General features: G+C 44.6%; 1 protein-coding gene across 1 annotated transcript in view; it reads left to right on the top strand.

Moving 5' to 3' along the window:
- The window catches only part of NCAPG2 (non-SMC condensin II complex subunit G2), a 61,527-nt gene extending 38,380 nt beyond the window's left edge, over nucleotides 1-23,147 (top strand). The window contains exons 20-28 of the mRNA XM_065883457.1: nucleotides 314-430; nucleotides 516-656; nucleotides 6,061-6,160; nucleotides 9,820-10,007; nucleotides 10,946-11,086; nucleotides 12,629-12,732; nucleotides 13,577-13,677; nucleotides 14,807-14,906; nucleotides 22,753-23,147. Coding sequence (XP_065739529.1) covers nucleotides 314-430; nucleotides 516-656; nucleotides 6,061-6,160; nucleotides 9,820-10,007; nucleotides 10,946-11,086; nucleotides 12,629-12,732; nucleotides 13,577-13,677; nucleotides 14,807-14,906; nucleotides 22,753-22,804 — 1,044 coding nt within the window. The 3' untranslated portion in view covers nucleotides 22,805-23,147. The remainder of the gene's footprint in view (nucleotides 1-313; nucleotides 431-515; nucleotides 657-6,060; nucleotides 6,161-9,819; nucleotides 10,008-10,945; nucleotides 11,087-12,628; nucleotides 12,733-13,576; nucleotides 13,678-14,806; nucleotides 14,907-22,752) is intronic.
- The last annotated feature ends 3,664 nt before the right edge of the window (nucleotides 23,148-26,811 follow it).

The raw sequence follows: 26,811 nt of genomic DNA, 5'->3' as shown, positions 1-26,811 counted from the left end.
GCCAGCCCTCGGAAGCAGCCTGTTACTGACACTGCTGCCAGAGGCTCCCACCTATCAGCACCAGACATCAGATGTCGGCGGGTGGGAGGTGGGCAGCGGGCGCTGCAGGGGGCAAGGGCTGGACGAGCTTGATCCTGAGGGCTCCTTGAGCAGCACCTATGAAAAGGTGTCTTCTTGTCCCTTTACGGGAGGCTTGGAGGAGGGAGGACACTCGCCCTGCTGCTCTGGCAGCCCTCTCCTGGCGCAGCTATGTCCTCACCTCATGCGCTGTCTGCTGAGCCGGAACCTAGCCTGCAGATGTCCTGTTTCACAGGTGGATCTGGAATCGATTTTGCAGTCGCCAGGTGGGAGCCCTCACCACCTGAGTGAAGGCACTGCCCTGCGAGCCTTCAGCCTCCACTGTCGGTTGAGTATCCATCTTCAGCACGAGGTGCGTCCACCGGCTTGGGTCAGGACACGGGGCGAATTGGCCCAGCGGCTATGTGACTAACCTGTCTTCTGTTGTTGTTGGACAGTCCTGCTCAGAAGGCAAAGTTTACCTGTCCACTTTGGAAGACACTGGGTTTTGGTTAGAAAGCAAAGTTCTATCTTTTATCCAAGATCAAGAAGAAGAATATCTGAAGCTTCACAGGGTCGTTTATCAACAGATTATCCAGGTTAGAAGTCTTTAGACACAGAGACCCGTCTCCAAATTGTGATGTGCTTCCAGGTTTTATTTTCTAATTTAAAGCTGTAACTTTAGTCAGTACTGCTGCTCTTCTTAAACACTTACAGTGGCATCTGAATATCTAGAGTTTATCTTTTTTTTTGTATGTTTATTTACTTATTTCTTAGTAGTCATCCATTTTATACACATAGTGTATACATGTCGATCCCAATCTCCCAATTCATCCCACCACCACCACCCCGCCGCTTTCCCCCCTTGGTGTCCATATACGTTTGTTCTCTGCATCTGTGTCTCAATTTCTGCCCTGCAAACCAGTTCATCTGTACCATTTTTCTAGGTTCCACATGTACGCGTTAATATATGATATTTGTTTTTCTGACTTGCTTCGCTCTGTACGACAGTCTCTACATCCATCCACATCTCTACAAATGACCCAATTTCATTCCTTTTTATGGCTGAGTAATATTCCATTGTATATATGGACCACATCTTCTTTATCCATTCATCTGTCGATGGGCATTTATGTTGCTTCCATGACCTGGCTATTGTAAATAGTGCTGCAATGAACATTGGGGTGCATGTGTCTTTCTGAATTATGGTTTTCTCTGGGTATATGCCTGGTAGTGGGATGGCTGGATCATATGGTAATTCTATTTTTAGTTTTTTAAGGAACCTCCATAGTGGCTGTATCAGTTTACATTCCCACCAACAATGCAGGAGGGTTCCCTTCTCTCCACACCCTCTCCAGCATTTGTTGTTTGTAGATTTTCTGATGATGCCCATTCTAACTGGTGTGAGGTGATACCTCATTGTAGTTTTGATTTGCATTTCTCTAATAATTAGTGATGTTGAGCAGCTTTTCATGTGCCTCTTGGCCATCTGTATGTCTTCTTTGGAGAAATGTCTGTTTGGGTTTTCTGCCCATTTTTGGATTGGTTGTTTGTTTTTTTAATATTCAGCTGCATGAGCTGTTTATATATTTTGGAGATTAATCCTTTGTCCGATGATTCATTTGCAAATATTTTCTCCCATTCTGAGGGTTGTCTTTTCGTCTTGTTTATGGTTTCCTTTGCTGTGCAAAAGCTTTTACGTTTCATTAGGTCCCATTTGTTTATTTTTGTTTCTATTTCTATTACTGTAGGAGGTGGATCAAAAAATATCTTGCTGTGATTAATGTCAAAGAGTGTTCTTCCTATGTTTTCCTCTAAGAGTTTTATAGTGCCCCGTCTTACATTTAGGTCTTAAATCCATTTTGAGTTTATTTTTGTGTATGGTGTTAGGGAGTGTTCTAATTTCATTCTTTTACACGTAGCTGTCCAGTTTTCCCAGCACCACTTGTTGAAGTGACTGTCATTTCTCCATTGTATACCTTTGCATCCTTTGTCATAGATTAGTTGACCGTGGATGCGTGGGTTTACCTCTGGGCTTTCTATCCTGTTCCATTGATCTATGTTTCTGTTTTTTTGCCAGTACCATATTGTCTTGATTACTGTAGCTTCGTAGTACAGTCTGAAGTCAGGGAGTCTGATTCCTCCAGCTCCTTTTTTTTCCCTCAAGACTGCTTTGGCTCTTCGGGGTCTTTAGTGTCTCCATACAAATTTTAAGATTTTTTGTCCTAGTTCTGTAAAAAATGCCATTGGTAATTTGATAGGGATTGCATTGAATCTGTAGATTGCTTTGGGTAGTATAGCCATTTTCACAATATTGATTCTTCCAATCCAAGAACATGGTATATATCTCCATTTGTTGGTATCATCTTTAATTTCTTTCATCAGTGTCTTATAGTTTTCTGCATATAGGTCTTTTGTCTCCCTTGGTAGGTTTATTCCTAGGTATTTTATTCTTTTTTTGCAATGGTAAATGGGAGTGTTTCCTTAATTTCTCCTTCAGATTTTTTATCATTAGTGTATAGGAATGCAAGAGATTTCTGTGCATTAATTTTGTATCCTGCAAATTTACCAAATTCATTGATTAGCTCTAGTAGTTTTCTGGTAGCATCTTTGGGTTTCTCTATGTATAGTATCATGTCATCTGCAAATAGTGACAGTTTTACCTCTTCTTTTCCAATGTGTATTCCTTTTATTTCTTTTTCTTCCCTGATTGCCGTGGCTAGGACTTCCAAAACTACGTTGAATAATAGTGGTGGGAGTAGACATCCTTGTCTTGTTCCTGATCTTAGAGGAAATGCTTTCAGTTTTTCACCATTGAGAATGATGTTTGCTGTGGGTTTGTTGTATATGGCTTTTATTATGTTGAGGTAGGTTCCCTCTATGCCCACTTTCTGGAGAGTTTTTATCATAAATGGGTGTTGAATTTTGTCAGAAGTTTTTTCTGTATTTATTGAGATATCATATGGTTTTTATTCTTCAGTTTGTTAATATACTGTATCACATTGATTGATTTGCGTATATTGTAGAATCCTTGCATCCCTGGGATGAATCCCACTTGATCATGGTGTATGATCCTTTTAATGTGTTGTTGGATTCTCTTTGCTAGTATTTTGTTGAGGATTTTTACATCTATATTCATCAGTGATATTGGTCTGTAATTTTCTTTTTTTGTAGTATCTTTGTCTGGTTTTGGTGTCAGGGTGATGGTGGCCTCATAGAATGAGTTTGGGAGTGTTCCTTCCTCTGCAGTTTTTTTGGAAGAGTTTGAGAAGGATGGGTGTTAGCTCTTCTCTAAATGTTTGAAAGAATTCACTTGTGAAGCTATCTGGTCTAGGACTTTTTGTTTGTTGGAAGATTTTTAATCACAGCTTCAATTTCATTACTTGTGATTGGTCTGTTCATATTTTCTGTTTCTTCCTGGTTCAGTCTTGGAAGGTGATACCTTTCTAAGAATTTGTGTTTCTTCTAGGTTGTCCATTTTATTGGCATAGAGTTGCTTGTAGTAGTCTCTTAGGATGCTTTGTATTTCTGCGGTGTCTGTTGTAACTTCTCCTTTTTCATTTCTAATTTTATTGATTTGAGTCCTCTCCCTCTTTTCCTTGATGAGTCTGGCTAATGGTTTATCAATTTTGTTTATCTTCTCAAAAACCAGGTTTTTGATCTTTGCTTTGTTTTCTTTGTTTCTTTGTTTCTGTTTCATTTATTTCTGGTCTGATCTTTATGATTTCTTTCCTTCTGCTAACTTTGGGTTTTGTTTGTTCTTCTTTCTCTAGTTCCTTTAGGTGTAAGGTTAGATTGTTTATTTGAGATTTTTCTTGTTTCTTGAGGTAGGATTGTATAGCTATAAGCTTCCCTCTTAGAACTGCTTTTGCCACATCCCATAGGTTTTGGTCGTCGTGTTTTCATTGTCTCTAGGTATGTTTTGATTTCCTCTTTGATTTCTTCAGTGATCTCTTGGTTATTTAGTAATGTATTGTTTAGCCTCCATGTGTCTGTGTTTTTTACGTTTTTTTCCCTGTAATTCATTTCTAATCTCATAGCATTGTGGTCAGAAAAGATGCTTGGTAAGATTCCAATCTTCTTAAATTTACTGAGGCTTGATTTGTGACCCAAGATGTGATCTATCCTGGAGAATGTTCCGTGCGTACTTGAGAAGAAAGCGTAATCTGCTGTTTTTGGATGGAATGTCTTATAAATATCAATTAAATCTATCTGGTCTATTGTGTTATTTAAAGCTTGTGTTTCCTTTTATAGCTGTTAGCAGTTGCCTTATGTATCTAGGTGCTCTTATGTTCGGTGCATATATATTTACAATTGTTATATCTTCTTCTTGGATTGTTCCCTTGATCATTATGTAGTGTCCTTCCTTGTCTTTTGTAACATTCTTTATTTTAAAGTCTATTTTATCTGATATGAGTATAGCTACTCCAGCTTTCTTTTGATCTCCATTTGCATGGAATATCTTTTTCCATCCCCTCACTTTCAGTCTGTATATGTGTCCCTAGGTCTGAGGTGGGTCTCTTGTAGACAGCATATATATGGGTCTTGCTTTTGTATCCATTCAGCAAGCCTGTGTCTTTTGGTTGGAGCATGTAATCCATTCACGTTTAAGGTAATTATCGATATGTATGTTCCTATGACCATTTTCTTAATTGTTTTGGGTATGTTTTTGTAGGTCCTTTTCTTCTCTTGTGTTTCCCACTTAGAGAAGTTCCTTTAGCATTTGTTGTAGAGCTGGTTTGGTGGTGCTGAATTCTCTTAGCTTTTGCTTGTCTGTGAAGCTTTTGATTTCTCCATCGAATCTGAATGAAATCCTAGCTGGGTAGAGTAATCTTGGTTGTATGTTTTTCCCTTTCATCACTTTAAGTATATCATGCCACTCCCTTCTGGCTTGTAGAGTTTCTGCTGAGAAATCAGCTGTTAACCCTATGGGAGTTCCCTTGTATGTTATTTGTCGTTTTTCCCTTGCTGCTTTCAGTAAGTTTTCTTTGTCTTTTGCCAATTTGATTACTATGGGTCTCAGCGTGTTTCTCCTTGGGTTTATCCTGCCTGGGACTCTCTCTGCTTCCTCGACTTGGGTGGCTATTTCCTTTTCCATGTTAAGGAAGTGTTTGACTATAATCTCTTCAAATATTTTCTCAGGTCCTCTCTCTCTCTCTTCTCCTTCTGGGACCCCTATAATGTGAATGTTGTTGCATTTAATGTTGTCCCAGAGGTCCTTTAGGCTGTCTTCACTTCTTTTCACTCTTTTTTCTTTATTCTGTTCCACAGCAGTGAATTCCACCATTCTGTCTTGCAGGTCACTTATCCGTTCTTCTGCCTCAGTTATTCTGCTATTGATTCCTAGTGTATTTTTCATTTCAGTTATTGTGTTGTTCATCTCTCTTTGTTTGTTCTTTTATTCTTCTAGATCTTTGTTAAACATTTCTTGCATCTTCTCGATCTTTGCCTCCATTCTTTTTCTGAGGTCCTGGATCATCTTCACTGTCATTATTCTGAATTCTTCTTCTGGAAGGTTACCTATCTCCATTTCATTTAGTTATTTTTCTGGGTTTTTATCTTGTTCCTTCATCTGGTACGTAGCCCTCTGCCTTTTCAACTTGTCTTTCTTTCTGTGAATGTGGCTTTTGTTCCACAGGCTGCAGGATTGTAGTTCTTCTTGCTTCTGTTGTCTGCCCTCTGGTGGATGAGGCTGTCTTAGAGTTTATCTTTTTGCAAAGCATAAACTGCATAATTTTAATGTAATTTGACACATTGCACGTAACACGTGTTCAGTAGTTTGTGGATAACATAAAATGTGTTTCTAGATTTCTTATGGAAAGAGAAATGAGAATTAATGTATTTTTATGGAAATTCCTTTTTAAGCATCTTTGTAGACATCTGCTTTATGAGACCCCTAGTGGTACCCTTAGATGTTAGGAGCTTGACCAGCTGGATGTCCCCTCTTGTCCCTTCTGTGGCTTTTGATGGGAAATCACATCATCATGTCTACCTCTCTTACAGACCTACCTGACTGTATGCAAGGATGTCATTGTGGTCGGCCTTGGTGACTGTATGTTTCAGACACAGCTTTTACAGCGGAGCCTGGGAATCATGCAAACAGGTACTGCGTTTATTAAAGGACTAGTTTAGAGCAACTAGCAGTCAGAACCAGCCCCTCTCTCCCTCCCTCACTTTGCTGGTCAGGACTCTTGTTTTTAAGTGATAGATGTGTAGCACAAGCTAGCTGACACCAAAAGAGGAGTTAACAGGCTGAGGCAGCCTGGAAGTTCAGAGGTGTTTCTGGCCTCGGACGTGACCAGGTGCGGAGTCTCTGGCAAGGTCTTGGGCTCCTCCTCCGGTGGTTTGCGTGATTGCAGCTACTTTGCCGTGTGGTCACCAGCACGGCCCCAGCCTGTCTGCTGCTCCTGTCTGGTGTCTATCATCGTCTGCGTGCAAGTCAGGAGCTGTTTAATGTCCCCCCCCACCACCGCCGCCCGAGACCACTGGGAAGTTGCTGTCACCCCAAGGAGAGGATCCCTGGTAACTCATACCATGGCGTCCACACAAGTTAAATGTGTTCAGTGAGTGAGTGAGAAGTTGGCCTCCTTCCAGGTGGGCTGGACTTGGATTATCTGGAGCATCGCATCCAGGGGCGCCGGGCCAGATCCTTGCAGCCCCGTCTCATTGTGGCGGGGGGAGTGTGGGTGGATCCAGGATGCCCCCTCTGCCTCGGGTCATGGGCTGGCTGAGAAGGGCACCCCTGGGCTGTGACCCCTGCCCGCCGCCTCCCTGGGGCAGCCGAGTCGGCACAGAACACCCCGATGCTACAGTTGGTTCTTCCTGAGATCCCTAGAAGCTTGGAAATGCATAATTTGAATTTCTTTAAGCCTAAATATTTGCTAACAGAGATTGAAAGTATTATCATTTACCAAATTCAACATGAAGTTTGCAGTTAGCTCTCTGGGGTCTTTTGCTGTAGTCTTGAGTATCGTTGTGCAGACCCCGGGGAAGTCTTGGCCACAAACCCCACAGCTTCTTTCTTTCATGGTTCTGCCCCTGAGGTTGGCACTTGGCCTGCACGGGAGCTGGGGTGGCAGTCACTGTGCTCTGCTGTCTCGAGTGTGCGTGTCCTTAATCTGTAATTACAAGCAAGATTTTACATCATTTGGTTACAATATCCACAAAGACTAAATATTAAATAGAACAAATGTTTTTTGTTTCAAAATCTAACTTTTTCCTTTGTTCAAGTCTTTATAACTCTCACTTTCTATTGTGAAAACAGTGTTTTAAACTTAGGCTTAATGATTGAAACATTAAAGATGATTTGCATTGTTAAACTCACTTTATCATTTAAGAACTATTTTCCCCTAAGGATTAAATCTATTTTTAGTATTTATAAAATTTTCCAAGGAGCTAATAAGAATTTTAGATCTCCAATGTAGCCCGTAAGCTACTGACCTTACCTTTGACCAAGCTGAAATGATCTTTGTATTTATACATTCTAACAATCGGGATTTCCCAGTAGAGAATCAACTGTGTGCTCATTCTTTGTAGTCCTGTTACAAATGAGATTATACTTTGCAGTTTTGCTAGGTAAGCCCAGAGTCTGTTCTCTGGACTTGCTCTACTTGAAAGAGTCCTAATAGAACATTTAAATTTAAAACTCAGTCACATTTATATTATTAACATTTGAGCATGGCGTTCTCCATGCTGAAATGCATATTCTGGAAGAGATGTCCTTGAATACAGCTGAGTTCCCACATATGACCCAGATGTAAACAGCTCAGTTCAAAAATGCAGGTGTTTCTGCTATAACACAACATGTGTGTTTTGAAAAACTCTGTGTGTTCTGCAAAATCAGGCACTGGAAGTGACGGGCTTGTGAGAGAAGATGCCTGCGGTGGACTGTGGGCCGGTGCCGTGTGACAGCACCAGGAAATGATAATGCCCCCAAAAGTAATTAGCACGACTACAAGGAAGGTTGAATTCCTAATAAGTAAATATTACAGTAAATAATGGGCTTTGTGGTCAGTGCAAAGGTAAAGGGGGATTGATGGGGACCACAGCCTCCTGTGTAGAGCCGGGCAGGAGGGGCTTGCAGGACAGCACACCCCGTCTGAGACAGAAAGGGGCCTGGGTCCACGTGGCTCTCGGTGGCTGCTGCCCTGGGATGGGCTAGTGAGCGTCTCCTTGCGTACAGACTCATGGTGGCCTGAGGTGCTGACCATCGGTGCTGGGCCGCGTGACCCCCAGCTTAGCCATCCCTGTGCACCAGTCACTCTAGAGAAGCAAGAACTTCCAAAGTGAGGGCCTTCTGTTTCCCATAGCTGCAAATCCTGACCTACCTTAGTAACTTATCATACTCTACTTAACCACTACCTATATATATTTGGTTATAACGCACATATGGCTTGAATGTAATGAAATAACTTTCAACTAAAACTTTAAACATTTCAGATTTTTGTCAGTAGTAAAGACACTAGTTAGTGTGAGGTTCTCCCACTGCACCGGGACCTTGAGGGTGGATGCAAGGGGACAGGCCCCCTCATCCTCAGAGCCCCATCACCCTCAGCGTGTTGGCCTCTGCTGAGCTGCTGCCTCACTGCCTGCTTCACTGAAATGACTGATATGTGGAGAATGTATCTCTCTGCCTTCTTCTAGATAAAGAGATTTGTTTCTTGAAAGTTTCTGTTAAGTTTGCAAAGACTCTCCAAACTTTGTGTTGATTCTGGTAGTGCCATACGCCTTTTGAGGGGCAAACTCAACTGGAACATGACCATTTCTCTTATTTACTTTAGTAGATAGATTTGGATTTGGGGTTAGTTTCTTACTTCTGTATCAAGCAGAGCTTCTGTGTCTCTTAATCTCTTTCATAAATCAAGGAGCTTCCCTATTAGGGCCACATGATTCCTGTGTAAGGTAGGAGAGGTCACAACGCTTTGTCCCCTAGATACTAATCTTTTAACGAGGAACATTATTTCTGTGCTTTTCTATGTGACAGGTTTTTAAAAAATATACGTGTATAGTTTATATAGTATATACTTTTAAATGTATATAAGGAAGAATCATGGTTCCGGCCCAGTCCACCAGGGATGCAGCCCTGCATACAGACCTGAAGGTTAGTCAGTGGTGGGCAGTGCGAGGTGCAGCATGGGTGCAGAGTGGGGCAGGGGCATGGGAGGGCGCGGCCACTGGCTCTGTTTGCAGCGCAGCTTACAGGCCAGTCTGGGTAGAAACAAAAAAGAAAATTGAAGGTTCTCAGCATGAATTGTAGAATTGAGTTCACACTCTGAAAACATTTTACCAAATTTTTACCAAATCATTGCCACACAGGAAAGGCGAGAAAGACACCAACAAACTACACAGTGTTGGGGATTTAACAGAGTTGGCCTCGGAGATTCTTAGGTCATAGTCTGAGAGCTCTAGGGCCTTTCCTCTCAGACCCGTCAGCGATGTCACCATCGTGTGAAAAAGTAAGACACATCCTCTACCCAGGTGTTCAGGGAACCACACTGTCCACACATGCAGTGCTTCTCAGTGCCTGAGCCAGGTGGGCTGTTACTGTTATTGAAGGCATCGGCTTTATATATTTAATAAAAGGAGCAAGTCGTAGGTATGTATGTCTGTTAGATTTTATATTAATCTGACCAACCTGGTATTGGCTCACCAGTAACAGTCTCTTTTAAGTTACCGTAATATACATGTGTTAAGTTAAAAATATATAATAATTTCAACTAAATTGTGTGATTAAATAACTGATTTTTTCAACTTTCTTTCCAGTGAAGGGATTCTTTTATGTTTCATTACTTCTTGGCATTCTGAAGGAGGTAACCAGAAGCTCCTTGACGCAGAAAGCAGATTCAGAGGAAGAGGTCTCAGCACTGTTCGATTTGGTGCAGAAGGTGTTTCAGCAGATGTTGGAATGTATGGCGCGGAGCTTCAGGAAGCAACCGGAAGAAGGCTTGCAGGTACTGGAGCCTCCCCAGGGCGGGGCAGAGGGACTAGAGGGACAGCGCCCACCTGGTGGACCAGGGTGCGCGGAGCCAGGCCTGCTCACACGCTGGGGCTATCGGGTGGGGAGAGGTGCCACACGGGCAGGAAGTGGCTGCCAGGTGCCACCTTCAGCTGGTGCTGCCAGCCCTCTCCCTGGGGTGGCACGCTCTGGGGCAGGAGGCGAGGGAGGCCAGGGGCCCACCTCCGGCCACCAGTCTGGGGACAGTGTTGACGTGTTCAGGTCAGTAGGCCAGCGACCCGAGAGCTCCTCTGCCCAGCAGGACAGAAGCAGAGAATGAATACAGTAGCTTGTGAGTGCCCAGCTCTTAGTAGTAAAGATTTAAAAAATGCTTAAATGGGAGGATGTTTATGAGCTATTGAAACTTTCAATTTTATCCTTTTTTTTTTAGCTGGTAGAGGTAATTGAAGGTTATTGGCCATATTTTCTGTAGCCTAGCTCATATTTGAGTTAATTTGAAATAGTCCTGTTTTTGATGAGTTGGTTCAAGTGTCTGTGATCTATTTACAGAATTTGTGCCAAAATATTTTTCTTTTCTCACCATTGTCTGTACAGCTTCGTTCAGAGCACGTGGCCTCATAGTGGGGTCTCCCCTTAATGTCAGTGATGTTTCTTCACCTCTCCTTTCGAAAACTTTATTAATGTTATTGACACTCCTATTCTTGGGGATTTTTCTTTGCTCTGGGGTAAGAGTGTCATAAAGGTCCTTCCTGGCGGGCTTCAGTCCTGTGTGTTGCCTTCTGGTCATGGCTCCCATCAGCTGCAGAGAGGCAGGTGCGGCAGTGAGGGTGGGCAGACGAAACGGGCCCCGGGCCCCCGGGGGACCGCAGGAGGAGGCCTCATTCTTGAAAGTGGTTCTCTCAGCACTAACAGTGACTGATGTGTTTTTCGTAGCTCCTTCATTCTGTTCAGACCCCTCTTCATGAGTTTATCAGCACCGTGCAGTCCTGGCACGTGGACACGCCTGTCCACCGGGGCGTGCTCTCCACTCTGATTGCCGCGTCCGTGGTCGAGATAAGTCACCGGCTCCGAAAGGTGAAGTGTGTTGTCCTGAAACTGCTGTGTCTTGTTTTGACTATTCAAGAGGCTGTTTTCTGCTCGCAGCACATTTTTATGCTGTTCCAAGTATTTTTTCAGAACTCAGGTATAGCGGGAGGTCTGCTTCTCCCGCAGCTTCACCACACAGTTCCGTGGCTGGTTTGTGTTTAGAATCACGTGACCATGGGGGGAACCATGCTAAGGATGTTGTCGTTCTTCATTAAAACCAAGCTGCTCCTTGCATCTTGAATACTTCTTTTTGCCGTATTTTAGAGGCTTAAGCGAGTTGATACATTTCTTAAGAATCCCCTCTCCTGACAGGCAGAAGTGGCACTGGTCAGTGGCGAGCAGGGTGCACGAGTACTCTTGGGCTCTGTTTCTGGAATAGCTCACATCTCTGACTGCCTTGCTGTGCATAAGCCTTACTTTTCTTTTTCTTTTACGCATAGGAAATTTGAACCTCTGATATCAGTTTAAACAGATAGTTTGTTTGCCCCCGCTCTATAAAGGACTGGCCGTTTTCCTAGCAGTAGCCTATTTTATATGATTAGCCTACTTGGTTCAAGATTGACATAATCAGGATGGTAATTCAGGTCACAACAAAAACCACTCTTTCACGGCATGGAATCCTGGTGGTAGCGAGTGAGGGCATGGAAGAATGCCTTAAGATAGTTAAATAATGAGGCGTTTTCTCAGTATGAAAAGCTGAAATCTGATAGGAGATATCATTGAAATATACAAAGGCAAACATATAATTTGTATAAATTTTGTATTATAAAATCACAAATATAAAAAGAGTTGACGAAATTCTGAGACATTAATAACATTTAAGGCCCTCCTGAAAGCTTGAAGAGAGGTCATTTTGGTTTGGGAGCGTGATTCCTGGACTATACACAGCCCGAGAACTGGAAGTTATTCAGGCCTGTGAGTAGGCTACGCAGCTGACGACGATGAATCCGTCAATGGCCTGTGGGCCATCGTGGCCCACTGTCTGTTTTTGTAAATAAACTTATTTTGGGAAAAAAACAAACAAACAAACTCATATTGGAACATGACCAAGCCCATTTATTTACCTTTTTTCTATGGCTGCTTTGTGCTATAATAGCAGAATTGAGTAATTGTGGCAGAGATCGTTTTGCCCACAAAGCCGAAAATATTTACTCTTTAAATATTTACTATTTTACTACTTTATAGAAAAAGTTCGAGTTGAGAAAACCTGATCTGGACTAATGAGAGTAACGAGTTGTTTGCTTAGTGTAGAAACACGTTGTTTACAGAAGGTAATTGAATTAAAGGGTGTTCGACAGAAGGCTTGTTGAGTGTCTTTTCTCTTCTCTCCAGTTGATTGACACCACTGTGTATAGTAATAGGTTAATCGTAATTATGGTAGGCATTGCAGCAATTAATAAAAATCATTGTTTTGAGTTTCTGGAAAGCCTTTCTCAAGTTTGGAAGAAAACCCAGGGAAGTGTAAAATGAGTGATCTGTGCAATCTCAGTCTCAATTCATGTTACTGACTTGACTTTGTTTTTTTTTTAGGTTTCTGATACCAAAGAGCTTACTCCCCCAGAGGGTCTTTCAGCCCTTCCACCATTTTCAAGGTGTTTAATAGGAATAATAATAAAATCTCCGAACGTAGTCAGGTAATCCCTTTTTCCTTGCTGTTCTCTTAATCCTGTCGTGGCTGTAAGCTCTCAGTAACTTTAGCTCTATTCCTTTTACTCTCACCATTTGTCAAAAGTGCATTTTTTTCCTAAGAGAAAACATTCCCATACAATTTTCTCTCATTTTATCAGAGATTAAAAATATTAGCATTATACTTATACAAAGTGAAATTCTAACTTTCTGAAAGATATATTCATCCAAATAGTCTCTGGTTATGCTTTATCATAACTACAGTTCATTTAGAGGGAAACATTTAAAATTTTAATGTCACTGAAATACTTCCTACAATGGACACTTTCAAAACACGACTTGGGTAAATTCCATGTGGTTTTCATTTGGCACACAGCTGTTACTCATTTCTCCATGCCATGTGTCACCTGACCTGCTTCTAGGGTTTCTTGTGGCACATGCAGGACTGGTGGGCTACAAAAGGGATAGTTTTGCAGATACCTGATACCTGTGGAATTTTAATAGTACATATGTTCCTTGAAAACTTCAAAAAGCATTGTTTTTAACAGCTATGAATTATCTTTCAGTAGCATATCAAATCTTTTTTGTGGGCATTACGAGTATGCAGAGTGGCTTTATTCACTAACCAGAGCAACCCTCTTCTCTTTCTAGCAACGCCCTCTGATTTTAGCATCTCACCTGTATGATTTGGCATGCTTACAGCGAAGAGTACGGGAAGAGTTTAGTCAACTTGCCATGTTAGCTGAAAACTAGAATTCATGGTGGTTGATGAATCTTGGCTATATTTGTCTTTCTATAAAGTATTAAGATATACTATAGAGTAATTTCAGTTGTTTTTTTACGTTTTTGCAGGTCATTTTTAGATGAATTGAAGGCATGTGTTATTTCTGAGGATATTGAAGGCATCGTGTGCCTCACAGCTGTTATGCACATTATCTTGGTTATTAATAAAGGTTGGTTAAATTTTCTATGGTATCATCTGGGACGTTGCTGGGTGCATCTTACACAGAACTGTTGTGGAATGTTTGGGAGTGAATCTCCTGCTAGTTAGGCTCTCACGGCACTTTCCCCCAAGCTCTCCACGCTCTACACGTGTGCCGTCTGCCTGGGCATCTGCTGTGTAGCTGCCCTGTACCAGCTTGAATAATGGTAGCTTCTTAATGCAGCTCCTGTCCACTTTCCCACTGGACCCATTACGTCTCCCTCTCTGTGCCTTAGACTGAATTTCTATTGATTTGTCATTTATTACCTTTGTCATGTACATTTAAAAATCTGAATTCATTTTTGCTAATGATGGTGTGTTTTGGTATTAATATTTAATGTATCTGTGTTTTGCTTAACTTTAACTGTGCCTATTCTGGGTATCCCAGCCAGTTGAAATAGTATTGGAAAAATAATTGGAGATACCTAGGAAATGCTTACCTAAGTGTAAAATATGGTAATGTCCCTGCAGATGGACTACTATTAAGTTTCTATATTTTTGGACCAGTTTTACTAATGTTGAAATGATTTTCTAAGATATTATTCATAGAGTGATCCTCTCAAAACAAGCTCTCCCCATAAGCATGAATGCATAGTATGGCTATAGATTCATGACAGGAATTTGTAACTAGTTTGACCCAGGCCAAGCATCAGGAAAGACTTGCCTGAGGCAGTGTCTCCTGGGGAGACATCTGCAGGAAGAGGGACGTTCTCCATGTGGAGGGTGTGAGGATGGAGGTTGGGGTGCAGATGACCACCGTGTACTTAATAGGTACTTAAACATTTGTCAAACAGATGATGACTCTGAGATGTGTTAGTCCCGTTACTGTTGAAGGTGTTGGTGATCATCGAGTCTCATGGCATGGACAGAACTCATGGGATCACGGCCTTGGGAACTACCTCAGAGCCAATGAGGTGCTTTGTAATCACTCATCGGATCTTCTAACATCCCTTTAAAGGGATCATTACTGTTCTGCAGGTCAATATATGCACTGACTCAGAGGGGAGGGTAGGAGGCTCTGTCTTACTGAAGTTGAACCTGCATTGAGAGTCTGTGTGCTTTTTGTGTAGTTGTGTTCAATATTTTTCTGTCTTTAACAGGTAAACATAAGAGTTCAAAAGTGAAGGGTGTTGCAGCTACTGTTCACAGAAAACTAAAGGCATTCATGGAAATTACTTTGGAAGAGGATAGCTTGGAAAGGTAAAGCACTAGATACCCACCAGGTGTGATTATCTGAACACTGCTAGTTATTCCTTAGGTATATTTTAGAACACGTTTTCATTGCTGCTAGTTACAGCCAGGTAGAAAACTGGGGATTGAAGGGATAGAAGTGTTTCTGTTGGCAAGACCCCTTGAGCATATGTTTTAATTACTTCCTCATTCTGTCTTTAAAAACAAAAACAAAACTGTCACTTGCAAGATTCTGCCCTAGAAAAGGAAGGGCATACAAACTCATTCTATATGGTTTTATTTTATTTATTATTTATTATTTATTTATTTTTGGCTGTGTCGGATCTTAGTTGAGGCACATGGGATCTTTCCTTGTGGGCTTCTCTCTAGTTGTGGTGCATGGGCTTCAGAGTGCGTGGGCTCAGTAGTTGTGGTGCATGGGCTTAGTTGCTCCATGGCATGTGGGGTCTTAGTTCCCCGACCAGGGATTGAACCCGCGGCCTCTGCATTGGAAGGCGGATTCTTACCCACTGGACCACCAAGGAAGTCCCGTCATTCTATATGGTTTTAAACCTAGACAGATTATATTTGGTGGTTTGCTGTATTTTTGAAACCATGAACATTCATTCCTGGGTTATAATTACCAGTTTACAAGTATCCATGTTGGGAATGGGAAAGGTCCCTCCAGAGACTGAAGAAATGTGCACTGTTTTCTACTTTCCAGGTAGCTTGTTGCTGCTGCAGGGACTGCTGTCTAAGAATGTATTCATTGGGCTATTTTTCCAGCCAGGTGTTTTTCCTGCTGTATAATGTTTTTGACATGCTGTGCAATTTCCTGTAGACTCTTTCCTGAATTGTGTTTGACTCTCAGACCAGCCACAGAAGCAGTGTTTTTCCTGCTGTTTTCTGAACACCATACAGTTAACTGTTACAGAGCTTTGAACCAGGTAATTCGTTTTATATATGCCTGGGAAATAAGCCACTTTCCATAGCTACTTTCTCCTTTGGAGAAAGGCTTTCAAATTCCTAAATTGCTAACTTATGAACAAAGACAGTTTTATCTCTTCCTTACCAATCTGTATACCTTTCTTTCCTTGTCTTATTGCATTAGCTAGGGCTTCTGGTACGATATTGAAAAGGAGTGGTGAAAGGACATACTTGTCTTGTACGTGATCTTAGTGGGAAAGCTTCCCATTTCTCACCATTTAAGCACAATGTTAGCTGTAGATGTTCTTTATCAAGTTGAGGAAGTTCCCCTCTATTCCTAATTTACAGATAGTTCTTATCATAGTGGGTGTTGGATCTTGTCAAATGCTTTTTCTGTATCTACTGACAAGGTCATAGGATTTTTCTTCTTTAGCCTGTTGATGTGGTAGGTTACGTTAGTTGATTTTCAGATGTTGAACCAGCCTTGCATACCTGGGATAAATCCCACTCGGTCATGGTGTATAATTTTTTAATACACTGTTGGGTTTAATTTGCTTATATATATATATATATATATATATATATATATATATATATATATATATATATATATATATATATTTTGGGGTTCACGGGCCTCTCAGTGTTGTGGCCTCTCCCGTCGCGGAGCATAGGCTCTGGACGCGCAGATTCAGGGGCCATGGCTCACGGGCCTGGCCGCTCCGCGGCATGTGGGATCCTCCCAGACCAGGGCACGAACCCGTGTCCTCTGCATCAGCAGGCGGACTCTCAACCACTGTGCCACCAGGAAAGCCCATAATTTGCTAATATTTTATTAAGTACTTTTTGCATCTATGCCCATGAGTGAGATTGTTCTGAAGTTATCTTTTCTTGTAATGTCTTTGTCTGGCTTTGTGACTAGGGAATTGCTGGCCTCATAGAATGACTTAGGAAGTATTCCTTCCCTTCTTCTATCGTCTGAAAGAGACTGTAAAGAATTGGTATAGCTTCTTTCTCAAATATTTGGTTAGAATTCACCAGTGAATCCGTCTGGGTCTGGTGCTTTCTACTTTTGGAAGGTTATTAATTACTGACTCAATTTTTTTAATAGATGCCTATTCAGATTGTCTATTTCTTCTTGAGTTAGTTTTGGCAGATTGTGCCTTTCAAGGATTTGGTCCATTTCATCTAGGCTGTCAACTTTGTGGGTATAGTATTCCTTAATTGTCTTTTTTTTAATGTCCATGGGATCTGTAGTTATGTACTCTCTTTCATTTCTCATATTAGTAATTTGTGTCCTCTTTTTTTGTTTCCAGCCTGGCTAGAGGCTTATTGGTTTTATTGATCTTTTAAAAGAACCAGCTTTTTGTTTCATTGATTTTCTCTATTGATTTCTGTTTTTCATTTCTTTTTTTTTTGCTTTCTGCTCTAATTTTTATTATTTCTTTTCTTTGGCCTGCTTTGGATTTAATTTGCTCTTTTTTTTCTTTTTTTCTGGTTTCCGGAAGCCTAGATAACTGATTTTTAGATGTTTCTTCTTTTCTAATAGTCAGTGCTATAAATTACTCTCTAAGCACTGCTTTTGCTGCATGGTACAAATTTTGATGTTATGTTTTCATTTCCGTTTAGTTAAAAATATTTTAAAATTTCTCTTGAGATTTCTTCTTTGCTGCATGTATTCTTTAGAAGTGTGTTATTTAATCTCTCAATTTTCCAGTTATTTTTTTGTTATTCATCTCTAGTTTAATGTCTGAGAGAAGACATTGTATGGGTTTCTATTCTTTTAAATGTATTAAGGTGTGTTTTATGGCCTAATATGTGATCTATCTTGGTGAATGTTCCACAGGAGCTTGAGAAGAATGTGCATTGTGCTCTTGTAGGGTGAAGGAATCTGTAAATGTCAGTTGTATCCTCTTGGTTGATGGTGTTGAGTTCAGCTTGTCCTTACTAATTTTCTGCCTGCTGGATCTGTCCATTTTTGACAGAGGGGTTTTCCTTTATATATTTTGTAATCCTGATATTAGGAGCATATGATTTTAGAACTATTATATCTTCTTGATTGGATTGACCCTTTTATTTTTATGAGGGGTCCTGCTTCTTCTCCAGTAATGCTTTGCTCCGTAAAAGCCATTTTGTCAGGTATGAAGATGGCTCCCCAGCCTCCTTCAGTGAGCATCTCTGGAGCGTTCGTGGTGTTTTAGTCAGGAGGCCGAAACCCCACGGTGACGGGACAGTGTAAGCTCCAAGTCAGGAGCTCCCATCAGGGGCACTGGTGCAACGGACTGGGGGCTCGTGAGGGTCACAGCGAACTGTAAAGGGTGGGCTCACCCTCATGGGCTCAGCAGCTCCCCCAGCACTACCCCTAGGGAGGACGCACACCCCAGGCTGAGCCTCTCCGGGATGGAGAAGTCCTCAGGCCTTCTGGGGGGACCGCTGGCCATCTGGTCTCCGGGGGGTGGGGCCCGTCCATAGGGAGGTGCCAGGGGAGCTGCTGAGCCCATGAGCCCCACCGCGGGTCAGGCAGCCGCCCTGTGGGGCCTGGGTGCTGCCTCTGCTGCTTGCACCCTCCGGAGAAGGCTGGACCTTGTGGGCAGCCCTCTGGCGCCCCTGCTGCTAGGGCTGGTGCTGTGCCTCATGAGCCCCAGCGGGGCCCTGGAGCGGGGGCTTGCTCGTCTGCGAGCCAAGGACGCGCGTTCAATTACAGGCTTTACTGCAGAGACTGTTGACTATTTCCTATGCAGTTTAGGAAGGGTCTTTGAGGGAGAAACCCAACAGACTCTAGGGTTATGAACTTGTTTAATTTCTAGGTATGGGAGGAAGCGGGAAGTGAGCTTCTAATTTGGAGGAAACTGAGGAGTGTTTGTATGTTTCTGAAAACACAGTGCAGTGCAAATACTAAATAAGGCCGTCAGAATTACAAACTAGGTAAATGATAGGTTATTGTTATGGGACATGGTCATAACCTCGGAAATGCAAGCATTTTACAAGATTTCTCTGTTAGAAATACCATCTGTAAGGATAGTTTTTTGGAAAAGAATGGTATGAACTGCTCTGAGGGTGTTAGGAAAGAGGGACGTTTGCACTTGTACAGAGGTTCAAGGCGAGTACTTGAATTGTGTTAGTTACGCTGACAGAAAAAAAGGCCTTAGAAGTTCAGAACTTACTCCATGGAAAAGAAAAGGATATTCATAGAAATTAAATGCAGGGCATGTAATATTTTGTTTCTTCATTGTTTCTACAACTATGCAGTTTTCTGTGCTAAGCTGATACACAGATGGCAAGAAACAGTTCTTGCCTTTAAGGAGGAAACATCCTAAAAAAGTAAATAGGTAGAGACTGAAATATTGGCTTCTTACTTAAATATGCAAGAAGCACACTGTACAAAAACCAGTGTCTGGAAAATAAAAAAAAAAGAACTTAAAAAAAATTGATGAAACAAAAAAAATCAATCTAATGGAAGATAAGCAGTTAAGATTTAAGACTATTTTAGAATATTATTTATTTTTGTTGGCATAGAGACGTTAAGGCAAGTCTGCATCTTTAAGACTCTTGGGACCCTTTGGTCCAATGAATATTTTAGGAAGCGGGGCATTAATTTAGAAGTGGATGTTTTCTTAACAAATACACTAGCTTTCTCTGCAGCAGGGCTAGTATTTTGTTGGCTGGCCTGTTGGGTGCTGTCTCATTGCACTTTCAGTGCGTCACCTGGCATAGTGCTCCGTAAGTTCTGTAAATTGTGTAAACTGGACTGTTTTCTCAGGGGCAGCAGCATGCGTTCACCAACGCACTCATGCACTTAAGTGTCAAAGGATGTCACCTTTATTACTTTCATACATAGTGTACGAGTAGCACTATAATTAGAGATTATTTCTTAAGGTTTGTGTTATATCGTGAATTTTTCCCACTAAGTGAACTGGAATCATGTTATAAGCAAGTTAATTACCAGCATTAACTGTGTTTTGGCAGCTTTGGTGGTGTATGTGCGTCCCCAACGTTAAACCTTGTGATTAGACTTGAAGCAAAGGAGTATTCCCAGAAACAGTGGCCTCTTTTTTATTATCAAGTATTGATACGTAATATCACCTTATTCCACTGTATGTAATTTTCATAGTCTTTTTAAAAAAATGAATTCGAGGCTGGATGCTTTTTGTAGCTCATTTAGAAGCATGCATCAAAACCTAGGGACCTTGGTGTGGATAATTAAAAACTACTCGTAAATAAAACCCTTCTTTAATTAGAAAACATACGTTGCTTATCTTACCGATTGTTTTTCTCGGAAGGCTGATTTTGTGCCTCTCCTGTGTTGGCGTCTCCAGCCAGGAGCACGGCCGGCCTTGGGCCGTAGGAGCTGGAGGTGGGCGGGTCGTGGGGAGTCAGAGCTCAGTGGGCGACATGGGGGACCATGGACCAGGGCTGCCACTGTCCCTTCCAGCTCTGAAATTGCATGCTCATTTATTTTGCCCCTTAATAATTCTGATTCCTCTGGTCTATACAGTGTATCCAGCCCTCTCCCCAGGTAATAGGAGAATGACTGAATTCACAGGAGAGCAGAAGAGCTTGTTGGTATCCGAGCCCCGTGGGGTAGTCAGAGGCCTGGTTTGCACCCACCGTACCTTTGCTGATGCTGGGGTCCCAGGCAGGTTGCTTTGCCTCTCAGCCTTGGTTTCTGGCCTTGGAAGGAGAAGTCAGGATGCCCGGAAGCCCAGAACTGGCCTGGTGCTCGGTTCAGAGGTGACCAGAGTCTCCGACTGGACTTAGGCCAGCATGAGAGGCTGATTACCCTATAGTAATTTAATAAGTCATTTTGCCAAGGTAACCTAACATTTTTCTTTAAGGGTTTAAAAATTCTTACATAAGGAGACAATATTTTCGAGTGATTAAAAATAAGGCTTAGATTGTGGGGCGTTGGTGACTTACCGTGTCCTGTGTCCCTCTGTCTCGTCTCCTGGGTGGGACAGTGCTCCCCACCTCTGGCCACCAGGGAGCTGGGGCCTGGCTGGCGTGTTGGCCCTTGCAAGCGTCCTAGCCTATAGCTCTCGAAGAGTTGATGCAGGAGGGTGGTGCCGTCGGGCACTGATGCCAGGAGGCCGGAAGGGATGGGGGGCATCCGAGTCTCCTGGTGTTTCTCCGGATGCAGACAGCTGCTCGCTGCTGATGGGGCGGCTTCCGTAGGCTTCGTGCTTCCCACCGTCTGCCGTCTCTGCTCAGCCTGAGACGTCTGTGGGGCGCAGACAAAAATGACTGCACACGTGCAGCGGTGGAGCGGTGAGAGACAAATAGGACAACCGTTAGTAAAGCAGCAGTGCTGGGCCAGCCAGACACTTAATGACAAGAGTCTTCAAAGAAAAATCAATCGTAGCCCAAAAGAATGATCTGGAACTAAAAACCCTTGAGTTGGAAACGTTGCTGAGGCACTGGAGCCTCAGCTCCCAAGTGGTCCAGAAGGTCACCGTGGAGGGTGCCCCCGAGCAGGACAGGCACCGATGAGGGTCCTGGGGGAAGCAGACCAGGGAGAGACCCAGGGAAGCAGCGATCCAACCGCCGACGGGAGAGGATTTCCTGGGGCCAAAGAGATACGCAATTTTAAAGATTCATTTTTTGTTGTTGTTGTTTCTTTAACTGAAGTTTAGATGGGACTGATGAAAAAAATCACGCATAAGTCTGAATAAAATTCCTGAATTTTGAGACAAAGAGAAAAATATGAAAACTTTTCTAGATCTGTGTTGGCCCCTACGGGGCTCCTTGTGACGAGTGGAACAAGTGAGTGTGACTCGAGATGTGGCCCAGGTGTGAGGACCCACAGGCTCTGCGGCTGGTGTGCAGAAGGGCTGTGAGATACGTTGGTGATGTTTTTGTGTTGGTTACAGGTTGACTTATTTCGGTGTGTGGGGTTAAATAAAATACACTGTTGACTCTTGGACAGCAGAGGTCTGAACTATGTGGATCCACTTAAATGCAGACATTTTCCATAGTAAATGGCCCAGGACTGCACAGTCGTAGTTGGGTGAATCTGTGGATGCAGAACCGTGGATATGGAAGAGCTGCGTTCTCAGAGGGCCGACTAAGTTATCCACAGATTTTCAACTTTGCGGAGGGTCGCGTCGCCCCAAACCCCTGCGTCATTCAAGGGCCAACTGTCTTAAGACGAATTTCACCCATTCTTTTCATCTCTTTGGACGTGGCTACTAGAAAATGTAAAGTTACCCCATGCTTGTGTTGATACTGGACAGGGCAGGACACGGGCAGACCCGAGTGCCCATAACAGCTCCAGGCTGAAGAGTGAATCAAGCTGAGAGGCCGTTTGGGATAAAGGTTGAGGTTTGTCTTGGCAGGAATTCAGAGGTTGGCTGGCCCACACACCCTCTGAGGGGAGCTCGGGGGATGGAGAAGGAAGGGGAGTGGGTGACGGGCTGCCTAGCCAGTCTCGCCTGGGGACAGGTGTGCAGGGGATGGGACGAGAAAGTGAGGTGTGTGTGCAGGAAGTGAGCAAGCATGGTCGCAGCAGTGCATCATGGGGGTTAATGGTTGTCGTTTACCTTGTGATCTCGCGAAGGAGGGAGACGAGCTAGCGATTGTGGGCGTGGGAAAAGGGGGCGTCCGGCCATACTCGTGAGCCTGCCGTGTGTCTCCTAGAGGAGAGTCCTTGTGAGTGAAAGAGGAAGCACGGCCAGGTGAGCACCTTTCACCGAGAGGGTCTTCTGTTCGTGTTCCTTGGGGACAGAGGACGCCTCCTGTCGTGGATGGCTCTGTCTGTGTGCCGTGTGTCGCGCTAAGGTTTCTGCCGATGGCGATTCTTATTACTCCATTTACCTTTGAGAAACAGCGATTACTTCAGTTTTCTCTTTAAGTGTATTCTGTTCCAAACCATTTTTAGATTTATTCTGTGAAAATGTAAATTTGCATACTTCAGTCACATTTTTCTGTAGCTAATTCTTTCTCTGTGTTTCAGGTTTCTCTATGAATCATCATCAAGAACTTTGGGAGCACTTTTGAATTCATAACCAAGCCAACATCTTGGTCATTAAAAATAGAGAAAAAGGACTTACAGAAAGCGAGATGGATGTGTATTTTCCTAGTGTTTTTAATGTTAATAACCCATATAGTAGAGAAGGGGTAGGATTTATTTTGGGGTGGGTATGAGTAGAAAACTCAAAGTTTCTTACATTTTTGCCCAGCGCCTGCATAAATGATACATTTAATGTAACAGGCTCCAGGTATGAATGGTGCAGAAACCCACAGAGCAAAGAAAAAAAAAAAAGACACCTTTCTAGCAAAGCCGGTTGTTTTAAAAATGACTTTTATATATAATATTGCTTGCAAACTATGAGTAATAAAGCAATGACAACACCTGTTTGTCTACTTGATTTAAAAATATTAGTACAGGTTTTCCCCTGCAGGAACGAGGGCTGAGTTCTGGGTGGGACTGCCTTTCTACCAGGGGCAGAGGTGTAAAGCGCAGGGAGCGGCTGGGTGGGTGCGGGGAAAGGGGCCACACGTGGGGCCCTGTGGCTGTGAGTGCCAGGACACAGATCCAGTCATGCAGCCTGAAGCTGAACCACCTTTTCTTTCCGAGAGCTGTCCCGGCTGACGGAGGACTGGCCCCCGGCTCCCTGGCTGCATCGTCCTGCGTCACCACCCCCGTTGCCAGAGTCTCCACGTTCAGATCCCGACAGCCACGGCCCACGTCGAGGCCGTCAGCATCCTGCCGCCTGGGGTGCTGCTTCAAACGCACACGTGTTCTGTCTTAGCCCCCCAGCAGGAAGGAAAGAAGTGCCAATGTCTCAGTGCCTCTGTTTCTCCAAGAAGGTACCTAAATGGACTGTGCACCGTGGTCATGAGCATTTAGGGCAAGGTTTTACTGAGGGATATCTGAGGACTGGGAGGTGGGGGGTTGATTACTCAGCTGGTTTTGAACATAAGACTATCTAAACATCTTTGCTAATTAACTAAGCCGTACTTTGTATTGGTGAATTTTTTTTTTTTCTTTTTTGCCCTTTCCATGTTTGATTTAGTTTCAAGAATAGGCAAGCCTCATAAAATGAACTGAGGAGTGTTCTGTCTTTTGGTATTCCTGGAAGAGTTTGTTCAAGATGAGAAGTAGTTCCTTGCATTTGTTGTAGCACCCTAAAATGGAGCTTGGTGTTTGTTCCCTTTGTGGGAAGAGGTTAATTGGCTTTTTAATTTGCATGTACGTTTTTAGGATAGTCGGGTTTTCTTTTATCTTGTGTCAAACTTGATGGGTGAAATAATCCAATTTGTGAAAAAATATGATTCCATTTTTATTGGGTCAAAATAGTTCAGACACTCCTGCTGTAGGCATACACCCTAGAGAAGTCCCTGCACGTGTGCCTGGGGGACAGAGCGGGGTGCTCAGATGCGGAGTGGCGGGGCGCCGGGGCTCCACTAGGGGGCTCCACTAGGGGAGCAGGTTTAAAGCGCGCAGAACTGAACGCTGTACTGCTCGTGCTCGCGTGTGTGATGACAGCGTGCGGATGCATGAGGGAAGGACAGACAGGCTTCCAGTCTAGTCCACCCCACCCCTTTCCTGCCCACACACTCACAAAGCCCTCCTCGCTGTCATTACACACGGAATAAAAGCAGGGTCTCCTGGCTAACAGGCAGGGATCCCTTCATGGGGTGGGGAGGGTGTCGCCATTCCCAGCGGGGAGGCCCTCCTTGAGATTTCCATCCTCCGGGTCTCCAGAATCCTCTGTGTCCTGCAATTGCATGTTCACCCTGATTCCTCCAAGCTGTGGGGTGCAGCTCCTCGCTCCCCACTCTGGGCTGTGCCCTGGAGTCAGGCGGTACTCGGTGTGGGACAGAGCTGTCACCCCAGGGAGAAAAAGGGAGGCACGGTGTACTCGGGAGTGGGGAGTGGTGGGCGATGTCCCTGTGCTGAGTGAGGGCAGCCACGTGGGGTCCTGGCCTCTGCAGCAGTGGGATGGGGATCGTTTGCTCCCCGCCCCGCCCTCTAGAAGGGGCTCCGTGAACGTCACAGGCTAGTAGCCGAGGGCCCATTAGAGGCCCCTTTCCTTGGGGTCTGGCAGCCCACTTTCCCTCCCGGGTGGAACTGGGACCATCAGATGTCCTGATCAAGTGGAAATCCAATGGGCATTCCAGCCTAGCACACTGGGCGTCCACCGACATGAGGGAGGACACAGTCGGTGCTGCTGATGCGGTAAAAACCTTGGGATCCGTGTCTGAGCCCGTCTCCCGCCAGCTCCCATGCCCACCATCCCAGTGAATCACCTGCAGCTGGGCCGTTTTTTTCAGCACAGAGAGTGGGAGCCCAGCTCCCCCATTTTGAATACTTCCTGGTCCTAATGAGATGTCACAGATATTCTGGTCAGCTCCGAGGTAATCCAGAGCACTGACAGTCAGAACCATCCGGTTTGCCAACGGTTTGATCTGTCAGCACTCAGGAGCATGAAGGCCGACAGAGCTGGTGCGCACAGGGCTGGGGTTTGAGCCCCACCTGTGTCCTCGCTGGGAGTTTCACTCTGCTCCCTCCTCAGGTGGACAGGAGGCCCCTGAAGGGACACATGGCTCAAGGGTCTTGAAAATCTCCTTGAAAGAGTCATTCCTTGACCTGTGACTGCAACTATGTTCTCACTGTGAACCACAGGACGGCATCACATACAGACTCTGGCATGCTTTGGCTGCCTGTCGTAAATATCAGCAAGTGTGACAGGAGCGGACGGAATGGTTTCCTAAGGAGAAAGGCACAGAGCATCAGTCCACGCAGGAGATGCCCACCCCCAGCCAAAGGGCTCAGGGAGTAATAAGCGTGTGTTTGAATGCTGTGCACACAGTGGACAGACCCATGTGTCTCCGTGCTTTGTACAGCACTCAGACATGTTCTCACACACACACGTGCAGTCACACACGCATGCAGACACGCTCCCGTGTGCACACACGCACACCTGCTTGTCGGGGCCCAGCACTGGGGATTCTTACCGTGTCCACGTACCTGGCCGGCACTCCAGAAAGGGCCGTGCACAGCCCTCCCGCCCATCAGAAATCTGGGCTGCCTCTGGAATGGCCCTGTGCTTCCCACGCGAGAGTTCCTTTCCTCCCTTCCTCACGCTCCACTTCTCCCCGCGTGAGCGTCCTCTGTCCCGTCAGCAGAACTCGGCCGCGCGGCAGGCAAAGCAGAGGCCAGCACGGTCTGCTCGGCTCAGAGCAGGGCAACCTCCTGCGCCTCCTCGTGGGTTTTGTGCTTCTCCCCATGCCCTGTTGCTGTGATTTCTTTGCGGTCCCTCCTGTGCCTCTGGTCCCCCACTTTCCCTTTCTGGGGTGTTTCCCTCCAACTGTGCTGTGACTGCCAGAGTCCTGGAGCCGGGGCCCAGGGGTGACGCAGGACCTGGCTCCGGAAGCCACCGTCAGCAGCAGCCGGGCAAACAAGGAAAGAACGAACCCCGCCGCGCTCTTCCTGGAGCCCGTGTAACGATGCCCGGGAAGGAGCACCACAGCCCCAAGCGGCAGCAGTCCTGCAGGGCGCGGGCTCGGGAGGGGCTTGGCTCCTCTGGGTCCTCCACCAAGGCCAACCTGTAAATGCCCTCGGATTCGCCTGTCAGGCAGGCACCTGACGACGGAGACCTGCATCTACAAGAGGTGGAGTTAGGCCCTTTGGTATCACACAGACGTTGCTGGGCGGTTTCACGCCCCGCCCTCGTGCTTCCGAATCGCTTAACAGCCTGTCACGAATGAGCTCTACCTTCTAGCCCACCCTGGTCTTACTCCCTGCCTTTTCCTGTTGCTTCCGTCAGCAAATGTATCACCAGTCAGCCCTCTGGACATCAGAGGACAGACGTCCTGTCAGCCTCAGGCCTTCACCGGGGTGGGTCTCATGCCCAGAGCGCCCATTTGGGGTCAGCCCCATGGGCTTCCATTGCGGATGGCGGGGTGCTCAGCGTGGCTGAGGAATGAGCCTCTTGGATCCTTTCTCAGACGAGTCTGGGGATGAAGCATCTCAGCAGGTGCGTCCACTCCGGGAGGCTCGTATGCT

This window comes from Phocoena phocoena, chromosome 9 (assembly GCF_963924675.1).
Source record: "Phocoena phocoena chromosome 9, mPhoPho1.1, whole genome shotgun sequence".
Classification (NCBI taxonomy): domain Eukaryota; kingdom Metazoa; phylum Chordata; class Mammalia; order Artiodactyla; family Phocoenidae; genus Phocoena; species Phocoena phocoena.
This window is presented reverse-complemented; position numbering and strand designations above follow the sequence as displayed.